The 21,641-nt window shown below is 43.6% G+C and overlaps 1 protein-coding gene across 1 annotated transcript in view; it reads left to right on the plus strand.

The window, feature by feature from the left end:
- The first annotated feature begins 8,693 nt into the window (after positions 1 to 8,693).
- Positions 8,694 to 21,641, plus strand: part of CAV1 (caveolin 1) — a 124,451-nt gene continuing 111,503 nt past the window's right edge. Inside the window, exon 1 of the mRNA XM_075345033.1 lies at positions 8,694 to 8,800. Within this exon, the coding sequence (XP_075201148.1) occupies positions 8,771 to 8,800 (30 nt within the window). The 5' untranslated portion in view covers positions 8,694 to 8,770. The remainder of the gene's footprint in view (positions 8,801 to 21,641) is intronic.

A 21,641-nucleotide genomic window follows, 5' to 3' on the forward strand; every position in this document is an offset into this window, starting at 1 on the left:
CACACATCGGACTCTGCACTGCACACACACATAGGGCTCTGCACCGCACACACACATATGGCTCTGCACCGCACACACACACATAGGGCTCTGCACCGCACACACACACATATGGCTCTGCACTGCACGCACACACAGCGCTCTGCACCGACCCCCCCCTACCCCCGTAGGGAACATATGTAGGCAGTACATACTCATTCGTCCTCGGTCCCCGCCGCTCCTGCACGTTCGCGCGCTGTCTGTGCTCTGGACATATCAGCACAGTACTGATGTCACCGCTGTGCTGAAGAGAGCACAGGCAGCGGGACAGTGATGAGAAGCAGCGCTCCCTCTCATCAGCGCTTTCAAATATATCGGCATCTGTGATCTGTGATGCCGGTACATTTGAATGTGCGATCCTGAGCAGGGGGCCCGGTGCTGGCGATGACACCATGGCAGCCGCCTCCAGGCCCCTCCCCCAGGTCACGGACCTCACAGCAGTGCAGGGGGAGGTTGTGGGCAGAGTACGGGGTGCGGGGGAATGTGTGGGAGGGTGCAGGGAAGGGGGGCGGGGACTCCACGCACTGTACAGCCCAGCAGGGCGTTAACATGCTGTTTCAGATTTGCATGTCAACATGGTCCTGCCCATGTTGACATGAAATGACCGGAAGCAGCAAAATAGTGGCAGGAGCGGTCACATGACCACTCTGAGTCGGGGGAGAGGGGCTGACTGCAGGGCAGGTAAGTGCTCACTATCTACTTACCTGCCCCAATGTAGCCCAATAGGGAAATAATAAAAAAAAAGTCAAAATAAGCCAGATAAACCGGATTATATACAGTATTGGGTAGAACCGAGGTTAATTATATTAGTCCGGCCCTCTAAAACCATCCCAATTTCTCATGCGGCACCATGGGAAAATTAATGCCCACCCCTGTTTTAGGGTGTATAAAAAGAGAGAGTAGATCCCGTGATCCCAACATATTGTTACCCCTCTATAAATCACTTGAAAGGCCACATCTGGAATATGGGATCCAGTTTTGGGCTCCACATTTTAAAAAGAACATTCATAAGTTAGAATCAGTTCAAAGCCGGGCAACTATGTACCTATGTAACTATAGTTGTGGTATGAGTACACAAAGCCCAATAAAAATATATTTTTCCTGAAGATATTATTTACTCTCATTAGAGTTCTAAAGTAGAAGCCAAATGCAAATTAGAGTGGAAATGCACTGGGTGCGTGTCAATGTATGTGAACTGTTTCATCCAAATACACCCCACCAGTGAGCTTTCAACCAGACTTTAATATGACTTCAACACTAGATTTCTCATAAGTGGCTGATCATATCTGTACAAAAATCATTATCTGTATCGTGGGGACAAGGACCAATACAGCCATCTTACTACTTTCCTATATACAGTGCCTTGCGAAAGTATTCGGCCCCCTTGAATTTTTCAACCTGAATTAACATATGTGGAATGAAATACTTAACAAAAAAGTGTGAAACAACTGAAAATATGTCTTAGATTCTAGGTTCTTCAAAGTAGCCACCTTTTGCTTTTACACCTTTTATAATCAAACAAAAGGTGGCTACTTTGAAGAACCTAGAATATAAGACATATGATCAGTTGTTTCACACTTTTTTGTTAAGTATTTCATTTCAGATATGTTAATTCATAGTTTTGATGCCTTCAATGTGAATTTTCAATTTTCAGAGTCCCTTTATGTAAAGAAAACTCTTTGAGTGATGAGAAGGTGTGGTGTCCAAACTTTTGGCCTGTACTATATATATATATATATATATATATATATATATATATACATATATACACAGTGTGTGTATATATATATATATATATATATATATATATATATATATAAGTTTACAGATTCGCTTTTAAGGGAATCTGTCTTAAGGATCGAACCTCTTAAGTGTCTACATGGGCATGTAAGTCATACGAAGCTGAATAGAGTGATACGTTCATATCTACACTGTGTGCAGAATTATTAGGCATATGAGTATTTTGATCACATGATACTTTTTATACATGTTGTCCTACTCCAAGCTGTATAGGCTTGAGATCCAACTATCATAGAATCATTAGAGTTGGAATGGACCTCCTGGGTCATATAGTCCAACCCCCTGCTCGAAGCAGGATTCACTAAATCATCCCAGACAGATGTCCGTCCAACCTCTTTTTAAAGATTTCCATTGAAGGAGAACTCACAGCCTCTTGTGGCAACCTCTTCCACTCATTGATCACCCTTACTGTCAAAAAATTTTTTCTAATATCTAATCTGTGTCTCCTCCCCATCAGTTTCATCACATTGCTTCTAGTCTTTCCTTGTGAAAATGAGAATAAAACTGATCCCTCTACAATTTGACAGCCTAATTAAGTAAATCAGGTGATGTGCATCTCTGTAATGAGGGGTGTGGTGTAATGACATCAACACCCTATATAAGGTGTGTTTATATATTAGGCAACTTCCTTTCCTTTGGCAAAATGGGTCAGAAGAAAGATTTGACGGGCTCTGAAAAGTCCAAAATTGTGAGATGTCTTGTAGAGGGATGCAGCAGTCTTGAAATTGCCAAACTTTTGAAGCGTGATCACCAAACCATCAAGCGTTTCATGGCAAACAGCCAACAGGGTCGTAAGAAGCGTGTTGGGCAAAAAAGGCGCAAAATGACTGCCCATGAATTTAGGAAAATCAAGCGTGAAGCTGCCAAGATGCCATTTGCCACCAGTTTGGCCATATTTCAGAGCTGCAACATTACTGTAGTATCAAAAAGCACAAGGTGTGCCATACTCGGGGACATGGCCAAGGTAAGGAAGGCTGAAAAACGACCACCTTTGAACAAGAAACATAAGATAAAACGTCAAGACTGGGCCAAAAAATAAGACTGATTTTTCAAAGGTTTTATGGACTGATGAAATGAGAGTGACTCTTGATGGGCCAGATGGATGGGCCAGAGGCTGGATCAGTAAAGGCAAGAGAGCTCCACTCCAACTCAGACGCCACAAGGTGGAGGTGGGGTACTGGTATGTGCTGCTATCATCAAAGATGAACTTGTGGGACCTTTTCGGGTTGAAGATGGAGTGAAGCTCAACTCCCAGACCTACTGCCAGTTTCTGGAAGACAACTTCTTCAAGCAGTGGTACAGGAAGAAGTCTGTATCGTTCAAGAAAAACAAGATTTTCATGCAGGACAATGCTCCATCACATGAATCCAACTACTCCACAGCGTGGCTGGCCAGTAAAGGTCTAAAAGATGAAAAAATAATGACATGGCCCCCTTGTTCACTGATCTGAACCCCATAGAGAACCTGTGGTCCCTCATAAAATGTGAGATCTACAGGGAGGGAAAACAATACACCTCTTGGAACAGTGACTGGGAGACTGTGGTGGCTGCAGCACACAATGTTGATCGTAAGCAACTGACAGAATCTATGGATGGTAGGCTGTTGAGTGTCATCATAAAGAAAGGTGGCTATATTGGTCACTAATTTGTTTGGGTTTTGTTTTTGCATGTTAGAAATGTTTATTTCTAAATTGTGTGCAGTTATATTAGTTTACCTGGTGAAAATAAACAAGTGAGATGGGAATATATTTGTTTTTTATTAAGTTGCCTAATAATTCTGCATAGTAATAGTTACCTGCAAAAACAGATATCCTCCTAAGATAACCAAATCTAAAAAACCCCACTCCAACTTCAAAAATATTAAGCTTTGTTATTTATGAGTCTTTTGGGTTGATTGAGAACATAGTTATTGATCAATAATAAAAAAAATCCTCTAAAATACAACTTGCCTAACAATTCTGCACACGGTGTATGATTCAATTTCTTATTCCAGAGAAATCCAAGTTTTTGTTTGTCAATATGTAAATGAGTTGTGAAGGTCTATGGGCAAGACATAGGTCTCCTGGTCTTCTTCCTGAGCTTATTTTAAACAAAAGGAAGAGTTTCCAGTGGGAGACATGTAATGACTGATAGTCTTTTCTCCTTATGTCACTAAGAGTAGTGTGTGATTATAACTAACAGAGTACCATAGCATTGAATTTTGTCTCACTACAGACACTTCTGCAGCTGTAGTTCTCTGGTAATGCTGTCAGCCCAGCTGTGTTCTTGTGTTCCCTTACTGGTTGCCTGAGAGATGAAAGCTGAAGATGTGTTAGTTCTAATCAGCCAGAGCTCTGCAGCAGGGTAGACAGCCCTATGGAAGGAGAGCTGCAGATTCTTCTATGCTGTGGTGGCAAAACTGCCTTTGCTTGTAGCCTGGGAGAGTGCTTAGTTCAGACCAGTTGTGCAACCACACCACAGGTCTGAACTGTCAACTTCTGGAGCACAATGCCTTCCGGCAAACAGGAAGCCACGAGACAGAAGAGTGGTGCACTCCTAGGCAGTTTAACATTAGAACCACCCTTCAATAACATCATCCTCTTCATTTTCCAATAGACTTGGATAGGATTGGATGCTTTACAGCCATTCTCCCTTGAAAATATGATAAATAAGTTACTTACAGTGTTATATTTGATGCTCTAGTTCAAAAAGAACCTTGCTTTTTTATGTTGTGGTAAAAATAGACTATATTAACATCCAATAATGTGTTCCTGGTGTGTCTCACATTTTGTAATGGTGCCATGGTAACAAACATAAGTAAATCACTCAAAACATGTGGGTGAATACTTTAGTGAAACATATGGGAGACAGATAATATCTCTCATTACATAGCATACAAACATTATAGCCGAGATACCTAGTGTTTTACAGAAAAGAATAGTTGTAGCAAGCTCGACGGAAAAGAAAACAGACTGCTCTCAAAACATGTCCTATCATGGTCATTGGTGAGAATGAAAAATGAGCAGAATCTAACAAAACTCCTCTCGAATTAAAAAGAAAAATAAGATTTGCCAGAATCCAATTTTTTTCTCTTAAGTCCAGTAAAATGGATTCTGGATAGTCTACTGGATTATAAATGGAAAAAGTTAGTTAAATTAAAAAAAATAATATATGTGTATATGTGTATGTGTATATATGTATATATGTATGTATATCATCTGGCATAAATCCTAAGTCATATAAAAAAGCTCGTTAAAGGGTCACTTGACTTTTAGGATTGCTACTTCCATATGGTGGCATTAGAGTTAAGGCAGCTTTACACGCAACGATATTGCTAGGTATCTCATGCGACATGCCCAGATCGTTGCTACGATTTGCCGAGATCGCTCATAGGTCATTTTGTAGCAGTCACACGCACCCATCTCACAAAAGACGCTACATCGTTCAGCGATATATTGTTTGACCAAGGCGGTCGTGTGAAGACCGTCACACAGCATTCCTCCCAACAATTCCGGCAATGTCAGATTCGTATAATTGTCCATAGCATACACCCTGGCGTGACACCAATCAGAGCGGAGGAGGCGTGGAGCATTGCTCGTAATGACACGCCCGCGTCGCTGATGACGGACGCACTAACGATGTTGTTCGTCGTTGGCAGGGTGTCAAACGTAGCAATATGTCTGCTGCATTCGCAACGACTAACAATATTTTGAAAATGAACGATGTGTCAACGATCAACGATTTTTGCTAGTTTTAGTTTGGAGTCGCTCGTAGGTGTCACACGCAACGACGTCGCTAACGACGACGGAAATGCGTCACGAAAACCGTGACCCCGACGACATATCGCCAAATAAATCATAGCGTGTAACGAGGCCTTTAGTCTCCTGCCTCCCTTTGGATCTGGATAGTTTACTGGATCATAAAGAGAAGAAGTTTTGAACATTTTAAAAATTATATATATATCTTGTTTATTATGATTTTCGGTTTGGGGAGACCTTAGAGCGTAATAATGTACATTTGAATTGCATTACATAAATCCAATAAAAATCTAATTTCCTGGCAAAATCCTGCAAACTGCCCAATTTGAATGTCAGGACTCATCAGCACATTCTCTCATCACTATTCACTAGATATTTTTTCTATGTAATAAATATACCATAAATAGACCATGATGGTGCTTTTACATAACACTGATTCTCCATAATGTCAATGCTCACTACTTCATCTCTCAGTTAGATACAAGTACAGTGATATTAAGCTTTACAGGCCACAAGCTTAATAAATCTCTTTCTGTTTTACAATCTTTTTTATCCCTCTGCCTTTTTTGGTAAGAATCAATTCAACATCTGTACTTAGTGAAAAGTGACTATTTTTAGTGCACATTATCAAACTGTTCTAAAAAAAATGGCCAAATGTTGAAGGGCTGCCAAGTTTTCTCTGGATCCGTCCTTTCGCTTGTAATTTAGGCAGTGTGTTATTATTTCACATGGTCGGTTAAGCCACAGTAATATTCTAAGAAGCCACTTCATTCACTTGTTCTGGTAAGCAGCATCAAAACTTTTGTAGAGAGTAATGATTGTATATCTCAAACTACATAGATCTATGTTCCTAGCTAGTGCTGTATAGTGTAACTTACAATTCGGGACAATCCTAGAAAAAGAATGGAATACTGGAAAATGTTTTCATGGAAACTTTTTCTGTTTATAGGAATGCTTAGCAGTAGTTGCCATGATTTCAAGAATTTTCCGTATGTGGATTTAAAATGATATAAGAACTGCTATGAATGCATGTTATAGAAGAAGCTAACCCTTACTTTTCCACAGTGATTTTAAGAGGTCTAAATTGTTCTTCATTGTTTAGGTCAATAAGTTCTCCATGTCTCTGGGGCTCACACACATACTCACGCACACAAGCATGTTATTGCTGTATTGCATGAAATCACTGCTTCTGAATCCAATATAAGACATATTGCAGTTCACCGCCATGTTAAAATATAGTAATATCATATTAGGGATCCATTAGATATGGATCCCATGTAGGCTTTCATTCATACAGCCTGATCAGGAACATGTTATATTCAACTATTTTCACAAATGTGGAATTAGGAATACTTTTTGATTTAAAATAATTTATATAAAAAATGACATGACTTGTAAACTTGCGCAAGTGTAGTATGTTTTCTATAGCATGATAGCTGGGTACAGTGATTTTAATATGGTGCACACAAGAATCATACGCTCTGCCACAGAGGCTTCTTAGTAGAATTGCTGTGAATCAATTCACATGTCAGGTCTGTAATCCTTGGCCACTGGATGGAAATGGAAGCCTTAAAAGATAGCATCCGCAGCTCTTCTTTTGATTAGCCAACCTGGCATGACACCATTTTTGTGTTGCGATGCACATGTGCTGTCACACCAGGCTAGCTAATCTAAAAAAGAGCCGGAGATGCTAACAGGTAAAGGGCTTCTGTCTAATGATAAAAACGGGTGATTTGATTAACACAAACTTTCCTCCTTAAGCGGGCTTTACACACTGCGACATCGCTAGTGATGTTGCGAGCGATAGCACTCGCCCACGCCCACGTCGGCAGAGGGGCGTAGATGAGCGGGCGGAACATCCCGCCCACCTCCTTTCTTCCGCATTGCGGGTGGCCACAGGTACGGTGATGTTCCTCGTTCCTGCTGCTGCCGCAGGAACGACGAACAACCTGTGTCCTGCAACAGCAATGATGGGATTAGAACGACGTGTCAACGATCAACGATTAGGTGAGTAATTTTGATCATTAACGGTCGTTCGTGCGTTTAACACACAACGACGTCGCTAACGAGGCCGGATGTGCGTCACGAATTCCGTGACCCCCAACGCCATCTCATTAGCGATGTCGTTGCATGTAAAGCCCCCTTTAGGCTCTTTATGTCTAGAGGCAATGCTTCAACTAGACAATACCTTGATACATACAACATCCTGCCAAGTCACAATTTTTTCCTGTTGGAATAACCTCCATGTGAAATTGGCTATGGAGAAAGTGACAGTAGTGGTCTTATGCACTACTATGCCGGTGTTATTATGGATCTGTACAAAATTTAATGGATATGGAATGAGCACTAATGGAAAAATAACCAGTTACTTACCTTAGCAGAGATTTACCCCATTCTAAACTGAGAAGTCTCTAAATTGGATGCATATAGCAGATAAAGCAAGAGGAAAGATAGCCACTGTTTATGCAGACGTTTAGAAAAATATTAAGTTTTGGGAGCAAAGGTGATCACTTTAAATGTTTCAAGTGTTTAGAAATATGTATTCTCCTTATATAGATTGAGTTCAGGACAGCTTCATCCTCTTGGTGGTTCAGACCAATCTGTGCCAGCTTGAGTCTAGGAGACCCGCCGGTTAGGCAGGTGATTGGGACCTGTGGGAAGGCCGGTTATTATGAATGTGTGGACCCTGCCTTTTTTATAAGTTGAGTATTTGTCAAATACTGATTTCTATTTTTACTCTTTCCTTCCATACAATAACAATAGTTTTGCTTTTTCACTGCTCTTTGTAAAACACATTTATTTACATAGTCAACACTTCTAAAGTCCCCAAAATTAGCAATTCACAATATTAACCATTCTTTATAGGTGATGAAACATGTAATATGTCAGCCAGATGAGGCAATGTGTGCATACATATCACTGTTTTATTGAGGATGAAAACTTTTGTGCCTTACAGCACCTTATTTCTTTTCTGGTGTTTCATGAGCCCTAGGGATGTGTCTGAGTTCAACGCGGCTGTCATCTAAGCCAAAACCAAACAGAACAAACATTGGAAGTGGGCCAGCAATAATCATGCTCTCAGCCACCTCCTTCCCCTCCTTTCCTAGCTGTGCCTTTACACAATGCAGGATCTTCCTCCCTTAAATCATACCTCACTGAAATCTCAATCAGAGCTCCTGGCAACTGAAGGACAGCATGTCTGGTGGCAAATACATAGATGAAGAGGTAGGACTGCTCCGTGCGTGTGGAAATAGTGTGGCTTGGGAGTTATGAGGAGTTACTCTGATAGACACCTTCTGTGTAAAACTCTGGGGATCTTTACGTTTACATGTACCTGTCACATAAAAAAATGAAAATGATCTACGAGCCAGATGACGTGAAAATGTGCAGATTATCAGGGCTTCGTGGTAAAAGGTCTGAGGTTTTTTAGGTGGTACTGCCCTGGAAAGAATCATTTTCAGCTGATATGCCTGACATTGAGTTGTTACCTCCTTGAAAATATATTTAAGCAACAATAACCTTTGCTTGGGGGAGTAGAGAATGGAATGCAAGGTTGGCTCTCATAAGATTGAGTGTGTATTCTGCATGAATCCGGCTTGGCATTCTTGGACCTATTGGTATAATGAAAAGGAGTCTGGGAAAAACAACCATTTAGCACAGGTGGACTGATATCTTCATAGTGAAATATATTTCACAGAATATGTACAGAGAGTAACTTCTAACTATGTGAGCGGAAAAACCAAAACTGAGTCTTCTAAGAAAACCAAATTACAGGGTTTTGCTGGCAATCCTGCAACCCATCAAAGTCCATTTTATAGGAGAAAAATAGTAGTTTGCCTCTCCCTTTTTCACTCAGGATTGAGGTGGTTTAAGTCCGTTGGTACTAGTGAGAGCAGTCTGGAAATGTTAATTAAAGATTCATTAAGGGTAATGCTTGAAATAGTTTTGGTTGAGTTTTTGATCTTGAACAGTGACACCAGCTAGAATGCTCTCACACCATCGGAATTAATCCCTCACCTACTATTTGTGGGCGAGGTTTTACTACATCTTCCAAATGCCTTCAGTTAGTCTTTTTTTTTTTTTGCTTGAGTTGAAAAAAGATGTTTTATTGCATTTTTTTTTAAAATTTAAGCAGAGAACCTCTTTTAATTGCTGCTCATCCACTGATTCTGGAACAATTTTTTTTTTTTACTTTTCTCTATGTCCCTCTGTTCCATAGTTTTGTCCCCTGGAAATAAAGAATCAAATTTTGCTTTCATCCAACTGGGTGTATAGTAGAGAATATCTCCGTGGGTGATTACTTTTCCCCTCTACACCCACAGTTGGTTGAAAAGAAAAATGTGCTTCTTTATTACCAGGGGCACAAATTTAGATTGGAGGGGCACAGGAAAAAAAAAGGATAAACTGTTCCAAAATCAGTTGAGCTGCACCTACAACTATTCAGGTCCTTATTAAAGAAACATGGTTATGCTTGTACAATTTTTTATATGTTATATACACTTATTGAACAATGGAAATGGAAACACTAAGCAAAATTACTGTGATGCAAAAATGTGATTAGTCAGTAAAGACTATGCATTAGTTTAATAAAAAAGACTTGTCTGGTATAGTTGACATAAAATGTTATGAAAAACACATCATGCCTATAGTGGTCTCTAATAACTGATTTGAGGCCTGTATTGCAACTGAAGACTAAAAACTTTAACAATTCCTATTTTTAGCTAAATAAACTCTTAAAGGGACTTTGTCAGCAGGTTTTTGCTATATCATCTGTTAGCAGCATAATGTAGGGCAAGAAAACCTTATTCCAGTGATGTACTACTTACTGGGCTGTTTGGTGTAGTTTTTATAGAATACCTGTTTTGTCTGATGTAGATGTAGAGCTAAGACTTCTCGATGTGTATAACCCCGCCCACAGCCCAGACTGGCAGTTTCCTGTGTATATTCTGAATTGTCAGCAAACTGCTAATCAGTGGTGGGGGAAGGATTACATAGATTAGCCTGACTGCATATCTCATTAACTGTAGTCTGATAGTGGGGTTTGCTGAGAAAATGCTGATGGCAATGAAATTACAACACACAGTCCAATAAGTGATACATCCCTGGAATCAGGATTCCTTGCCCTATATTATGCTCCTCTCAGATTAAACAGTAAAAACCTGCTGACAAATTCCCTTTCGTGTTATGCTCACCTTAGTATTGAAGTCATTACTCTTACAGTCTTTAAGAGATGAACAAACTACTGTGTTATCATATATTGGTGATCTCTTTCATGGCCCGGTTACCGCAGACAAGTCACAGGACCTGTTCTCAGGAATGTCAAGAGTCCATTGCTCTGAGTATCGCCAATCAAATATTTAAAGGTTATGAACACCATTGACATGCAAAATAATGATGTATATATATAGATATATATATATCTATATATATAATTGCCTTATTCTGTCTGTCTGTCTGTCTGTCTGTCATGCTCCAAAATTGTGTCCTTACGGTGACACAAAGCTGATTGGCCGCTGGGCTCGCCATGGCCCCTCCCCCCCACACGGATTGGCCGCTCGCCCAGGCTGCGCCCCCACACGGATTGGCCAGCCGCTCGCCCAGGCTCCGGCCCCCCCACAGATTGGCCTCTCGCCCCGGCACCCTGCAGGCATTGGCAATTCGGCCACGCCACGCCCCGCCCCCCTCACGCAATGCACGCTAGCTCTGGCCCCGCCCCCCTTTCCCCCCCCCCGCGCATTCCCCGAACTGACACGGCTGTCACGGAGGTGAGTACTGTACTCCCCCCCCCTCACCCCCCCGCGCATTCCCCGAACTGACACGGCTGTCACGGAGGTGAGTACTGTACTCCCCCCCGTCCCCCGCTCGCACGGGAGTGGTGTGTATACGTTGGTAACCATGCTAGCATGGTTACAAGCGCATCAAGGTCCTGCAGCGGCGGAAGATCCACACGTACACACATAACAGCACACACACATACACATACACACATCAGATCACACTCACTCTCACACACACCTCACACACACCTCACACACACATCACATCGCATCCACATACTCACAGCATCCGGCGATATCGCTTGCTTCTCGGCCTCGATACTGTGCTGTTGTGACCTTCCAGGACCTGACGGAGGATCATATGGCCAGAAGCATGTGGTATCTCCGGATGTTGTGAGTGTGAGCGTGTATGTGCGATATCGTCATTGTCTGTGTGTGTGAGTGTATGCGATCGGGTGTGTGTGAGTGTATGCGATCGGGTGTGTGTGAGTGTATGCGATCGGGTGTGTGTGAGTGTATGCGATCGGGTGTGTGTGAGTGTATGCGATCGGGTGTGTGAGTGTCGGCAGAGGAGCACGGCGTGCTGGAGGAGGCTGGGAGCAGAGAGGCTGATCTTGGGGAAGGCTGGGAGGGGGAGGCTGATGCTGGGGGAGACTGGGAGGGGAAGGCTGATGCTGAAGGAGGCTGGGAGGAAGGAGGCTGGGAGGAGAGAGGCTGATCCTGGGGAAGGCTGGGAAGGGGAGGCTGATGCTGAGGGAGGCTGGAAGGAGAGAGGCTGATGCTGCGGGAGGCTGGAAGGAGAGAGGCTGAGGCTGGGAGGAGAGAGGCTGATGCTGGGGAAGGCTGATGCTGAGGGAGGCTGGGAGGGGAAAGCTGATGCTGGGGAAGGCTGGGAGGACGGAGGCTGGGAGGAGAGAGGCTGTTCCTGGGGAAGGCTGGGAGAGGGAGGCTGATGCTGGGGGAGGCTGGAAGGAGAGAGGCTGATGCTGGGGGAGGCTCGAAGAAGAGAGGCTGATGCTGGGGGAGGCTGATGCTGTGGGAGGCTGGGAGGAGAGAGGCTGATGCTGGGGAAGGCTGGGAGGAGAGAGGCTGATGCTGCGGACAGAGAGGAGAGGCTGATGCTGGGAGGAGAGAGGCTGATGCTGGGATGAGAGAGGCTGATGCTGGGAGGAGAGAGGCTGATGCTGGGGGAGGCTGGGAGGGGGAGGCTGATGCTGGGGGAGGCTGATGCTGGGGGAGGCTGGGACGAGGGAGGCTGATGCTGGTGGAGGCTGATGCTGGGGGAGGCTGGAAGGAGAGAGGCTGATGCTGGTGGAGGCTGATGCTTGGGGAGGCTGATGCTGGGGGACACTGGGAGGGGAAGGCTGATGCTGAGGGAGGCTGGGAGGGGGAGGCTGGGAGGAAGGAGGCTGGGAGGAGAGAGGCTGATCCTGGGGAAGGCTGGGAAAAGAAGGCTGATGCTGAGGGAGGCTGGAAGGAGAGAGGCTGATGCTGGGGGAGGCTGGAAGGAGAGAGGCTGAGGCTGGGAGGAGAGAGGCTGATGCTGGGGAAGGCTGATGCTGAGGGAGGCTGGGAGGGGAAAGCTGATGCTGGGGAAGGCTGGGAGGACGGAGGCTGGGAGGAGAGAGGCTGATCCTGGGGAAGGCTGGGAGAGGGAGGCTGATGCTGGGGGAGGCTGAGGCTGGGAGGAGAGAGGCTGATGCTGGGGACAGAGAGGCTGATGCTGGGAGGAGAGAGGCTGATGCTGGGAGGAGAGAGGCTGATGCTGGGAGGAGAGAGGCTGATGCTGGGGGCAGAGAGGCTGATGCTGGTGCAGCATGGGAGATGGTGCACGATGGGGGGTGCGCAGCATGGGGGATGGAGCACGATGAGGAGTGCGCAGCATGGGGGATGGAGAACGTTTGGGAGTGCGCAGCATGGCGGATGGACCACGTTTGGGAGTGCGCAGCATGGCGGATGGAGCATGTTTGGGAGTGCGCAGCATGGCGGATGGAGCACGTTTGGGAGTGCGCAGCATGGCGGATGGAGCACGTTTGGAAGTGCGCAGCATGGCGGATGGAGCACGTTTGGGAGTGCGCAGCATGGCGGATGGAGCACGTTTCGAAGTGCGCAGCATGGCGGATGGAGCACGATGGGGGGTTCGCAGCATGGCGCATGGAGCACGATGGGAGGTGCACACCTCCCCTAACACACACAATACACCACACACACACTGGGAACCACAAACACCGCCCTACACAGACACCCACACACATAGACAACGCTGCACACACACAACACCCAATACACAAACACCGCGGCATACATAAATATACGCACATATCATGCAACACACACATTGCACAAAACATACCTCCCCCCAAAACACACCACACCCACACAAACTGCGCAACACATACACACACAACGCTACAGACACACAGCGCTCCACAAACAACGCAACACACGCAACACACACACAACACCGCTCTCACCCCCCGCCACACCCAGACAACACCCAGAACATGTACAGCTCCTACACAAACACTTGGTAACTACACACAACAACATCTATATATATATATATATAGATATATATAACAAAAATCATACATTAACTACACAATACGTAAATTCTAGAATACCCGATGCGTAGAATCGGTCCACCTTCTAGTATATATATATGTACAGTAAAGACCAAAAGTTTGGACATACCTTATCATCTCTAGAACAACTGTTAAGAGGACACTTTGTGTAGGAGGCCTTCATGGTAAAATAGCTGCTAGGAAACCATTGCTAAGGACAGGCAACAAGCAGAAGAGACTTTTTTGGGCTATAGAACACAAGGAATAGACATTAGACCAGTGGAAATCTGTGCTTTGGTTTGATGAGTCCAAATTTGAGATCTTTGGATCCAACCACCGTGTCTTTGTAGAAAAGGTGAATGGATGGCTCGATATGGCTGGTTCTCACCATGAAGCGTGGAGGAGGAGGTGTGATGGTGTGGGGGTGCTTTGCTGGTGACAATGTGGATTTATTCAAAATTGAAGGCATACTGAACCAGCATGCCTACCACAGCATCTTGCAGCGGCGTGCTATTCCATTCAGTTTGCGTTTAGTTGGACCATTATTTATTTATCAACAGGACAATGACCCCAAACACACCTCCAGGCTGTGTAAGGGCTATTTGACTAAGAAGGAGAGTGATGGGGTGTTACGCCAGATGACCTGGTCTCCACAGTCACCAGACCTGAACCCAATTGAGATAGTTTGGGTGAGCTGGACTGCAGAGTGAAGGCAAAGGGCCAACAAGTGCTAAGCATCTCTGGGAACTCCTTCAAGACTGTAGGAAAACCATTTCCGGTGACTACCTCTTGAAGCTCATCAAGAGAATGCCAAGAGTGTGCAAAGCAGTAATCAAAGCAAAAGGTGGCTACTTTGAAGAACCTAGAATATAAGACATATTTTCAGTGGTTTCACACTTTTTTAAGTATTTGATTCCACATGTTTTCATTCATAGTTTTGATGCCTTCAATGTGAATCTACAATTTTTAGAGTGCTTGAAATAAAGAAAACTCTTTGAATGAGAAGATTTGTCCAAACGTTTGGTCAGTACTGTATATATACCTGTTTCTCTGAAAATATGACCTACCCTGAAAATAAGTCCTAGCAGGAATTTTTGGCCTTTTTGGAGTATGCTTAAAATATAAGTCCTACTCCAAACATAAGCCCTAGTTGCAGATTAATAAGGAAGTGTCCTGGCAGCTAAAAAAGGTAAATAGTCCAGCAGGATACTTCCTTAAATAAAGCAGATACCCCCCAAAAGAAAGAAGACACCCCAAAAAGGGAGAACACAGTAAGAAAAGAGAGAAACCAGCCCCAAAACAAAGCAGACAGTCCCTCCACCCCCAAAAAAAAAATCATACTCACCAGACCCCATATAACTATACCTGCATTGCTGTTAGGTCCCTCACTATTCTGCTCACTCACAGATCGGGGAGAGTATGCCTCTTACTAACACTGCGCAAGTGATACTGCTCCAGGCCAGCAGGTGAGTGACTGCTGTGGAACGCAGAGGGAAGTGACAGAGACGTAGATCTTATGTGACAGGAGCCCATTCACTTGCCAACTCTACATATCCGGGGTCTGGTAAGTGCGATTCTCCTGGGGGTGTCTGCATTCTTTTGGGAGTGAACTTAGCTGCTTTTCCCCAAAAATATGCACTAGTACATTTTCGGTGTAGAAAATAATATAGAACACTGTCTTATTTTCAGGGAAACATATTAATCGTTACCATTACTTAATAAAATTTTCACCAAACTTCAGTTTCCAAACTTCTTTCTTTTTCTGAGCTCCTGACATGCAGTTTGCAGCCTTATCTAAGTTTCATTATTTTTCTCTTGTGGGAGTGCCTCTCCCAGTAATATAGGTTGGATATACGTTTTATGTCTCCATGGTGCTATTGTTTTCACTGCTACTATGTCATCACTGTACAAGTATTGTACTTATTTCCTTTCCATGCCTTTTCTTTGTTTGTAGCCTGTTTTATGTAGCCTCTGAGATATTATCCCACTTCTTCACTGCAGATTTGTGTACAAACTACATCCTTCTGTCATCACGAAACACTAAGAGAAGGGAGATGGAGAGCAGAGAGAGCTATCAGGAGCAGCGCTGATGGATTTGTAACATTTCTAAAATGCACTAAGCTAGACAAAGGACTTGTAGACACTCAAAGAAAGAAAATGGTTAATGAAGACTATTTTGAAAGTTGCTAGGAAGCAAAGAAACAATAAAAAAAAAATCCATGTGAAAACATACATAGCCTTTCAGTTAGAAAATCAATGCATATTCCATAAAATTAGAGTCAAGTCAGAACTTGAACATGTGGAATTCTGGGATGTGAAGGTGATATATTACAATGCAATGTCATTTCACAGCTCCGTGAGCATTGTCTTGGCTCACTATGTACTGTACAGATGAAATTGAGGTACCAGGTAACAATAATAGTAAAGGAATAGGTATCGCATGTATATGAAGTGTTTATCCATGTACATAAAAATTTGCATCAACAAAATTACAATGAGAAAGATGTAGACAACAAGGTCACCCATCCAATATAAATATTATAGCATTATAACATTTAGAAAAACAACACAATTAAAAACCCGTAAAATGTTCAGAAAGCACCACTGTAACCAATTATTAGGGAACATCCCACCAGACTGATAAAACAACCACAGGAGCTTTGGAAAAAACAATCTGTAAAATGAATGAACACTACCCCTAATGTAGGATAGGGCTATAAATGTGTCTCAGAAAACACGTGAAATACAGGGGTGATTGGAAGATGGTAAACTATTACGAATTTTCCTTGTTTGCTTATAATTGAACACAAAATGTAATGGATTTTCACACAAGTTTTAAAGTAGATAAAGACAACCACAAATGAGTCAAATATATAGATATGGTAATTTTTTTTCAGGAAATTTATCTAAAATGACATGTCTGTGAAGGGCAAAACTATGTGAACCTTTGCTTTCAGGATCTGATGTGACCCCCTTGTAAAGCAGTAACTCCAGCTAAGTGTTTCAGGTAATTGTTAGTCCTTTACATCGGCTTAGAGGAACTTTAGTCAATGTCTCCTTACAACTCAACTCTGTTATGTTGGTAGGTTGTCTCCTTTCAGGTCCCTCCACAACATTTTTTTAGGAATAAAGCGAGCTTTACACGTTGCGACATTGGCAATGAGATATCGTCGGGGTCACGTCATTAGTGACGCACATCCGGCGCCGTTACCGACATTGCAGCGTGTAACGCAAATGAGCGACGATCAACGAGCACAAAAACGTCAAAAATCGTTGCTCGTTGTCACGTCGCTCATTTCCTTAATATCACTGCAGCGACAGGTACGATGTTGTTTGTCGTTCCTGCGGCAGCACACATCGCTGTGTGTGACACCGCAGGAGCGACAAACATCTCCTTACCTGCCTCCACCGGAAAAGGAGGAAGGAAGGAGGTGGGCGGCATGTTCTGGTCGCTCATCTCTGCCCCTTCTTTTCTATTGGGCGGTGGTTCAGTGACGCTGCTGTGATGTCGCTGTGACGCTGAACGAACCGCCCCCTTAGATAGGAGGCGGATCGCCGGTCACAGCGACGTCGCAGAGCAGGTAAGTGCATGTGATGCTGCCGTAGTGATAATATTCGCTACGGCAGCTATCACCACATATCGGCCGTACGATGGGGGCGAGTGCTATCGTGCTTGGCATTGCTAGCATCGGCTAGCGATGTTGCAGTGTGTAAAGCCCGCTTAAGTTCAGAACTTTGATTGGATCACTCCAAAACTGGTCTTCTTTGGATCCTTGTCTTGCTGCATGACCCACATTCTCCTGAGATTCAGCTTAGGCCCGTTTCACACGTCAGTGAAAAACAGTGACGTTTTTCACTGGCGTGTAAAACACGCACATGTCCCTGCGTGTGCCGTGAATCACGGCACATGTCCCTGCGTGTGCCGTGAATCACGGCACACGTGGGTTGTCTAAGGGCAATTCGGGCTCCGTTCTCCCTGGCCCGTGATTGCACTTAGAAATCAACTCACCTGCGCCCGAACCCGCTCTCCGTGGTGCTGCATCCTCCCGCGGTGCAGCATCCGGCCGGCGCTGACCCCTGCAGCAGCTGCTTCTGGGTCGGCTGTGTCGTGCATCATTAAGATGCGCGACAGTAATCAGCCGGCTTAGAAGCAGCAGGGAGAACGGGCTGCAGAGAACGTCGCTGAAGCCGGGTGAGTTAAAATGTTTAATATTTTAAATGCACGCTTTTTTCTGGCACGTGTTTCACGGACCACACCACTGCATGTCCGTGGGACATCAGTGATGCCAGAAAAAAATGGACATGTCTCCGAGCAGCAATCACGCACACACGGGTACGCTGCACGGAGACACGTGCAGTGAAAAATCACTCATATTCATTATAATGGGTCTGCGTATGTCAGTGATTCTGGTACGTTTAAAAAAAAGCACAAACGTACCAGAATCACTGACATGTGAAACAGGCCTTATGGAAAGACATTCTGACATTCTCGTTTAGAATTTACTGATAAAATTCACAAGTCGTTGTTCCATCAATGTCGACAAGCCATCCCGGCCCAGATGCAGCAAGCAGGCCCAGACAATGATACAATCGCCACTGTGGCTCATAAATGTTATGAACGCTTTATGTTGCTCAGCACTGTTTTTCATTCTATGAACATTTGGTTTCTCATTTAAAACAATAAAACCTCTATTTTGGTCTCACAAAATGTTATTCGAATAGCCTTCTGGCTTGTCCAGGTGGCCTTTAGCAAACTGCAGATGGACAGTAAAGTTTCTTTCTCTGGAGAAGTTTTTCTCTGAAACACCACAGCATTTGAGAGCCAAACATATATGCCTAAAGTCATACAAGCACTGTCTGGTACATGCTGCCTGTGGATCGGAGCAGCATCTATCACCTGTTAGGTACCCTTTAACATTAGCTAATGTGAGAGTGGCATTTAGCTGCTTCCTTCAGTTTCTTTGTGACCTCAAATTATTATACTTAGCTCTTGCCATGATCTTTGTTGGTTGGTCACTTCTGAAAAGGGAAATATTGGACTTTAATTTCCTCCATTTGTACTCAATCTTATTGTGAATTGGTGAAGTCAAAACTCTTTGGAGATGGTTTTGTAGCCTTTTACAGCTCTTCTTTTAAAGTCTTCTGATATGTCCTTTGTTCATGACATGATACACTTCCAAGATCATGTGAAGCTCACACTTTGATTCTTCCTCTTTAAGTAAAACAGATTTCCCACTCACTTCTGATTGTGATCCCATTGATTGTAAACACTGGACTCTAATTTCATCTTCAAATTATCTGCTACTCCTAATGGTTCACACACTTTAGCAACTCACAGACGTGATATTAGATCATTTTCTAAGATAAAAAATATAAAAGTCTTACATTTTTTACTTGTTTTATTTGGTTTCTTTTACCTACTTTCATGGCTTCTCTAAAAATCTGATATAATTTTAGTACAAGTTGAGCAAAAATATAGAAAATTCTAAAGGGTACACAAACTTTCAAACATCACTGTACAAATAGGAATAAATCATTTCTAATAATGTTGTATCAAGCGATCAGTAAAGTCAGATAAATAAGCAAAAAAACTATAATAAATATACCAAATGCTGTCACCAAAATGAGATGGTCATGATACCAGGACCATGTGAAAAAGAGGACCCATTCCCTATAGCTACATATTGTGACTTACTCAGGGGTTAGGGTTGTGTCTTTTATAGAAGAGTAAAAGGGATCCTAAATAACAAAATTAATACCTGGTCTGAACAATGGCCAGTATAGGCGACTCGGTGTCCTGAAGTATAAATATGTGCTTGTGCAAGTTATCTACATTGCAAAAGCATGTCTTTGGTTTCAATATTGGAGGAAGATGGTATTTCACATTATGCTTGAGGGTGAAACATCACCATATGAAAGTAGTGGCGTATGTGCTGGTCATACTTCACCAGAGACCAAAAGGGGCACAAACCAAGTTAGATCCCGAGCCTTGCCCAAGTCTTCTTGCCTATTAAAGCTCAAGGTCAATGGTAGTTTCTACTGTTGCCTGCTAGGAGTTTAGTTGCAAAGTTATGGAAAACCTATTATATGTGGTATATACATGATAAAAAGTATGGGGTATCATTGTTAGCTAATTATTAGAGAGAGCAAACTTAGACTAGTCAGTGTTAAAATGCACCAGATTTATCACAGTGGTTTGAAAATATGACATATCTTAAGACTGCCTGGTCCAAGTTTTCACCACTAGTTACTTCGTGCCAGAAATGAGAACCACAGTTTTAGTGCAATTTTTGCCACACAGTGTTGCACCATTAGGACCACCTCCTTTCTTAGGCTAAGTTCACATTTCCGTTGATTTGTATCAGTCACATGCGTCGCTTGACGCATGTGACTGATGCGCTGTTCAACGCTGTACAACGGATGACAAAGAACAGAATTCTTTGTCGGATTCCGTTGTGTGCGGGGGGCGGAGTTCGGGGGCAGAGCCGAGCGGGGGGCGGGGCCAGGCGCTGAGGATGTCAGTGGAAGTGCTGCGATCTGCATGGCTGGGGACAGGTGAGTGTATCTGTGAGTGAGTGTGTGTGTGTATGTGCATGTATGTATGTATGTATGTATGTATGTATGTATGTGTGTGCACATGCAAAGTGCGGGAGGGGGCGGAGCCGAGCAGGGGGCGGGGCCAGACGAGGGTGTCAGTGGCAGTGCTTGTCTGCATGGCTGGGGACAGGTGTGTGTGTGTGTGTGTTTGTGTGTGTGTGTGTGTACGTGTACATACATGTGCGGAGTGCGGGAGGGGGCGGGGCCGAGCGGGGAAGTGTCGGCCTCCCTGCACACGTAACCAGACTAAATATCGGGTAACAGCAAAGCACCCGATGTTTACCTTGGTTACCCGATATTTACCTTGGTTACGGGCCTACACCGCTTAGCGCTGGCTCCTTGCACCGTAACCAGGGTAAATATCGGGTAACCAACCAAAGCTGGTGACGTGTGCAGGGAGCCAGAGAGCATGCGCAGCGAAATCCGACGGATCTCGCTGCTCAAAAAAACGTTACATGCTGCGTTCCTCCCGCCCGGCGGTCAGTCGTTCCACGACTGATCAGTCGGGCGGAGGGTGCAACGCAGCATCATCAGTCACAATCCGCTGCTCATACAAGTCTATGGGAGCAGCGGAATCCGCTAAACGGATTCCGTTGTTTACAAGAGCAGCGGATTGTGACTGATAGATTTTAGCGGAAATGTGAACTTAGCCTAATATATCACACCAATTCCAACAAGGTAATGTCTTCTTGTTGGACAAGGCTCAGAAAGTGTCCGAAATGCATAAATAATTACGGTGCAATTCTTGAAAGACAGGTTTTTTTGCCCAAATTCCACAAAATTTCTGGTACTTTTAGCTTGATAAATCTCCATTGTTTTATTTATATATTATTAGCTATGCAGTTATATCTGTCTTTTATATTGACTTCGTTTTTACTTGTATTTTTTCTTTAATAGTACAATAACATCATTTACTATACATACAAACTAACAGAGCATATACAGACCACATCTTGAACATGGGATCCAATTTTGAGCTCCACATTTTAAAAATGATATTCACTCAGTTGAATGAACAACTAGATTATTACAGAGCATGGAATGTTTTTTTCTATAATGAGAGGTTGCAAACATTGAAGGAGATCTCATATGTATAAATAAATGTGTGGTCTATACAAAAGACTACCA

Source organism: Anomaloglossus baeobatrachus, chromosome 4, assembly GCF_048569485.1.
Source record: "Anomaloglossus baeobatrachus isolate aAnoBae1 chromosome 4, aAnoBae1.hap1, whole genome shotgun sequence".
NCBI lineage: Eukaryota > Metazoa > Chordata > Amphibia > Anura > Aromobatidae > Anomaloglossus > Anomaloglossus baeobatrachus.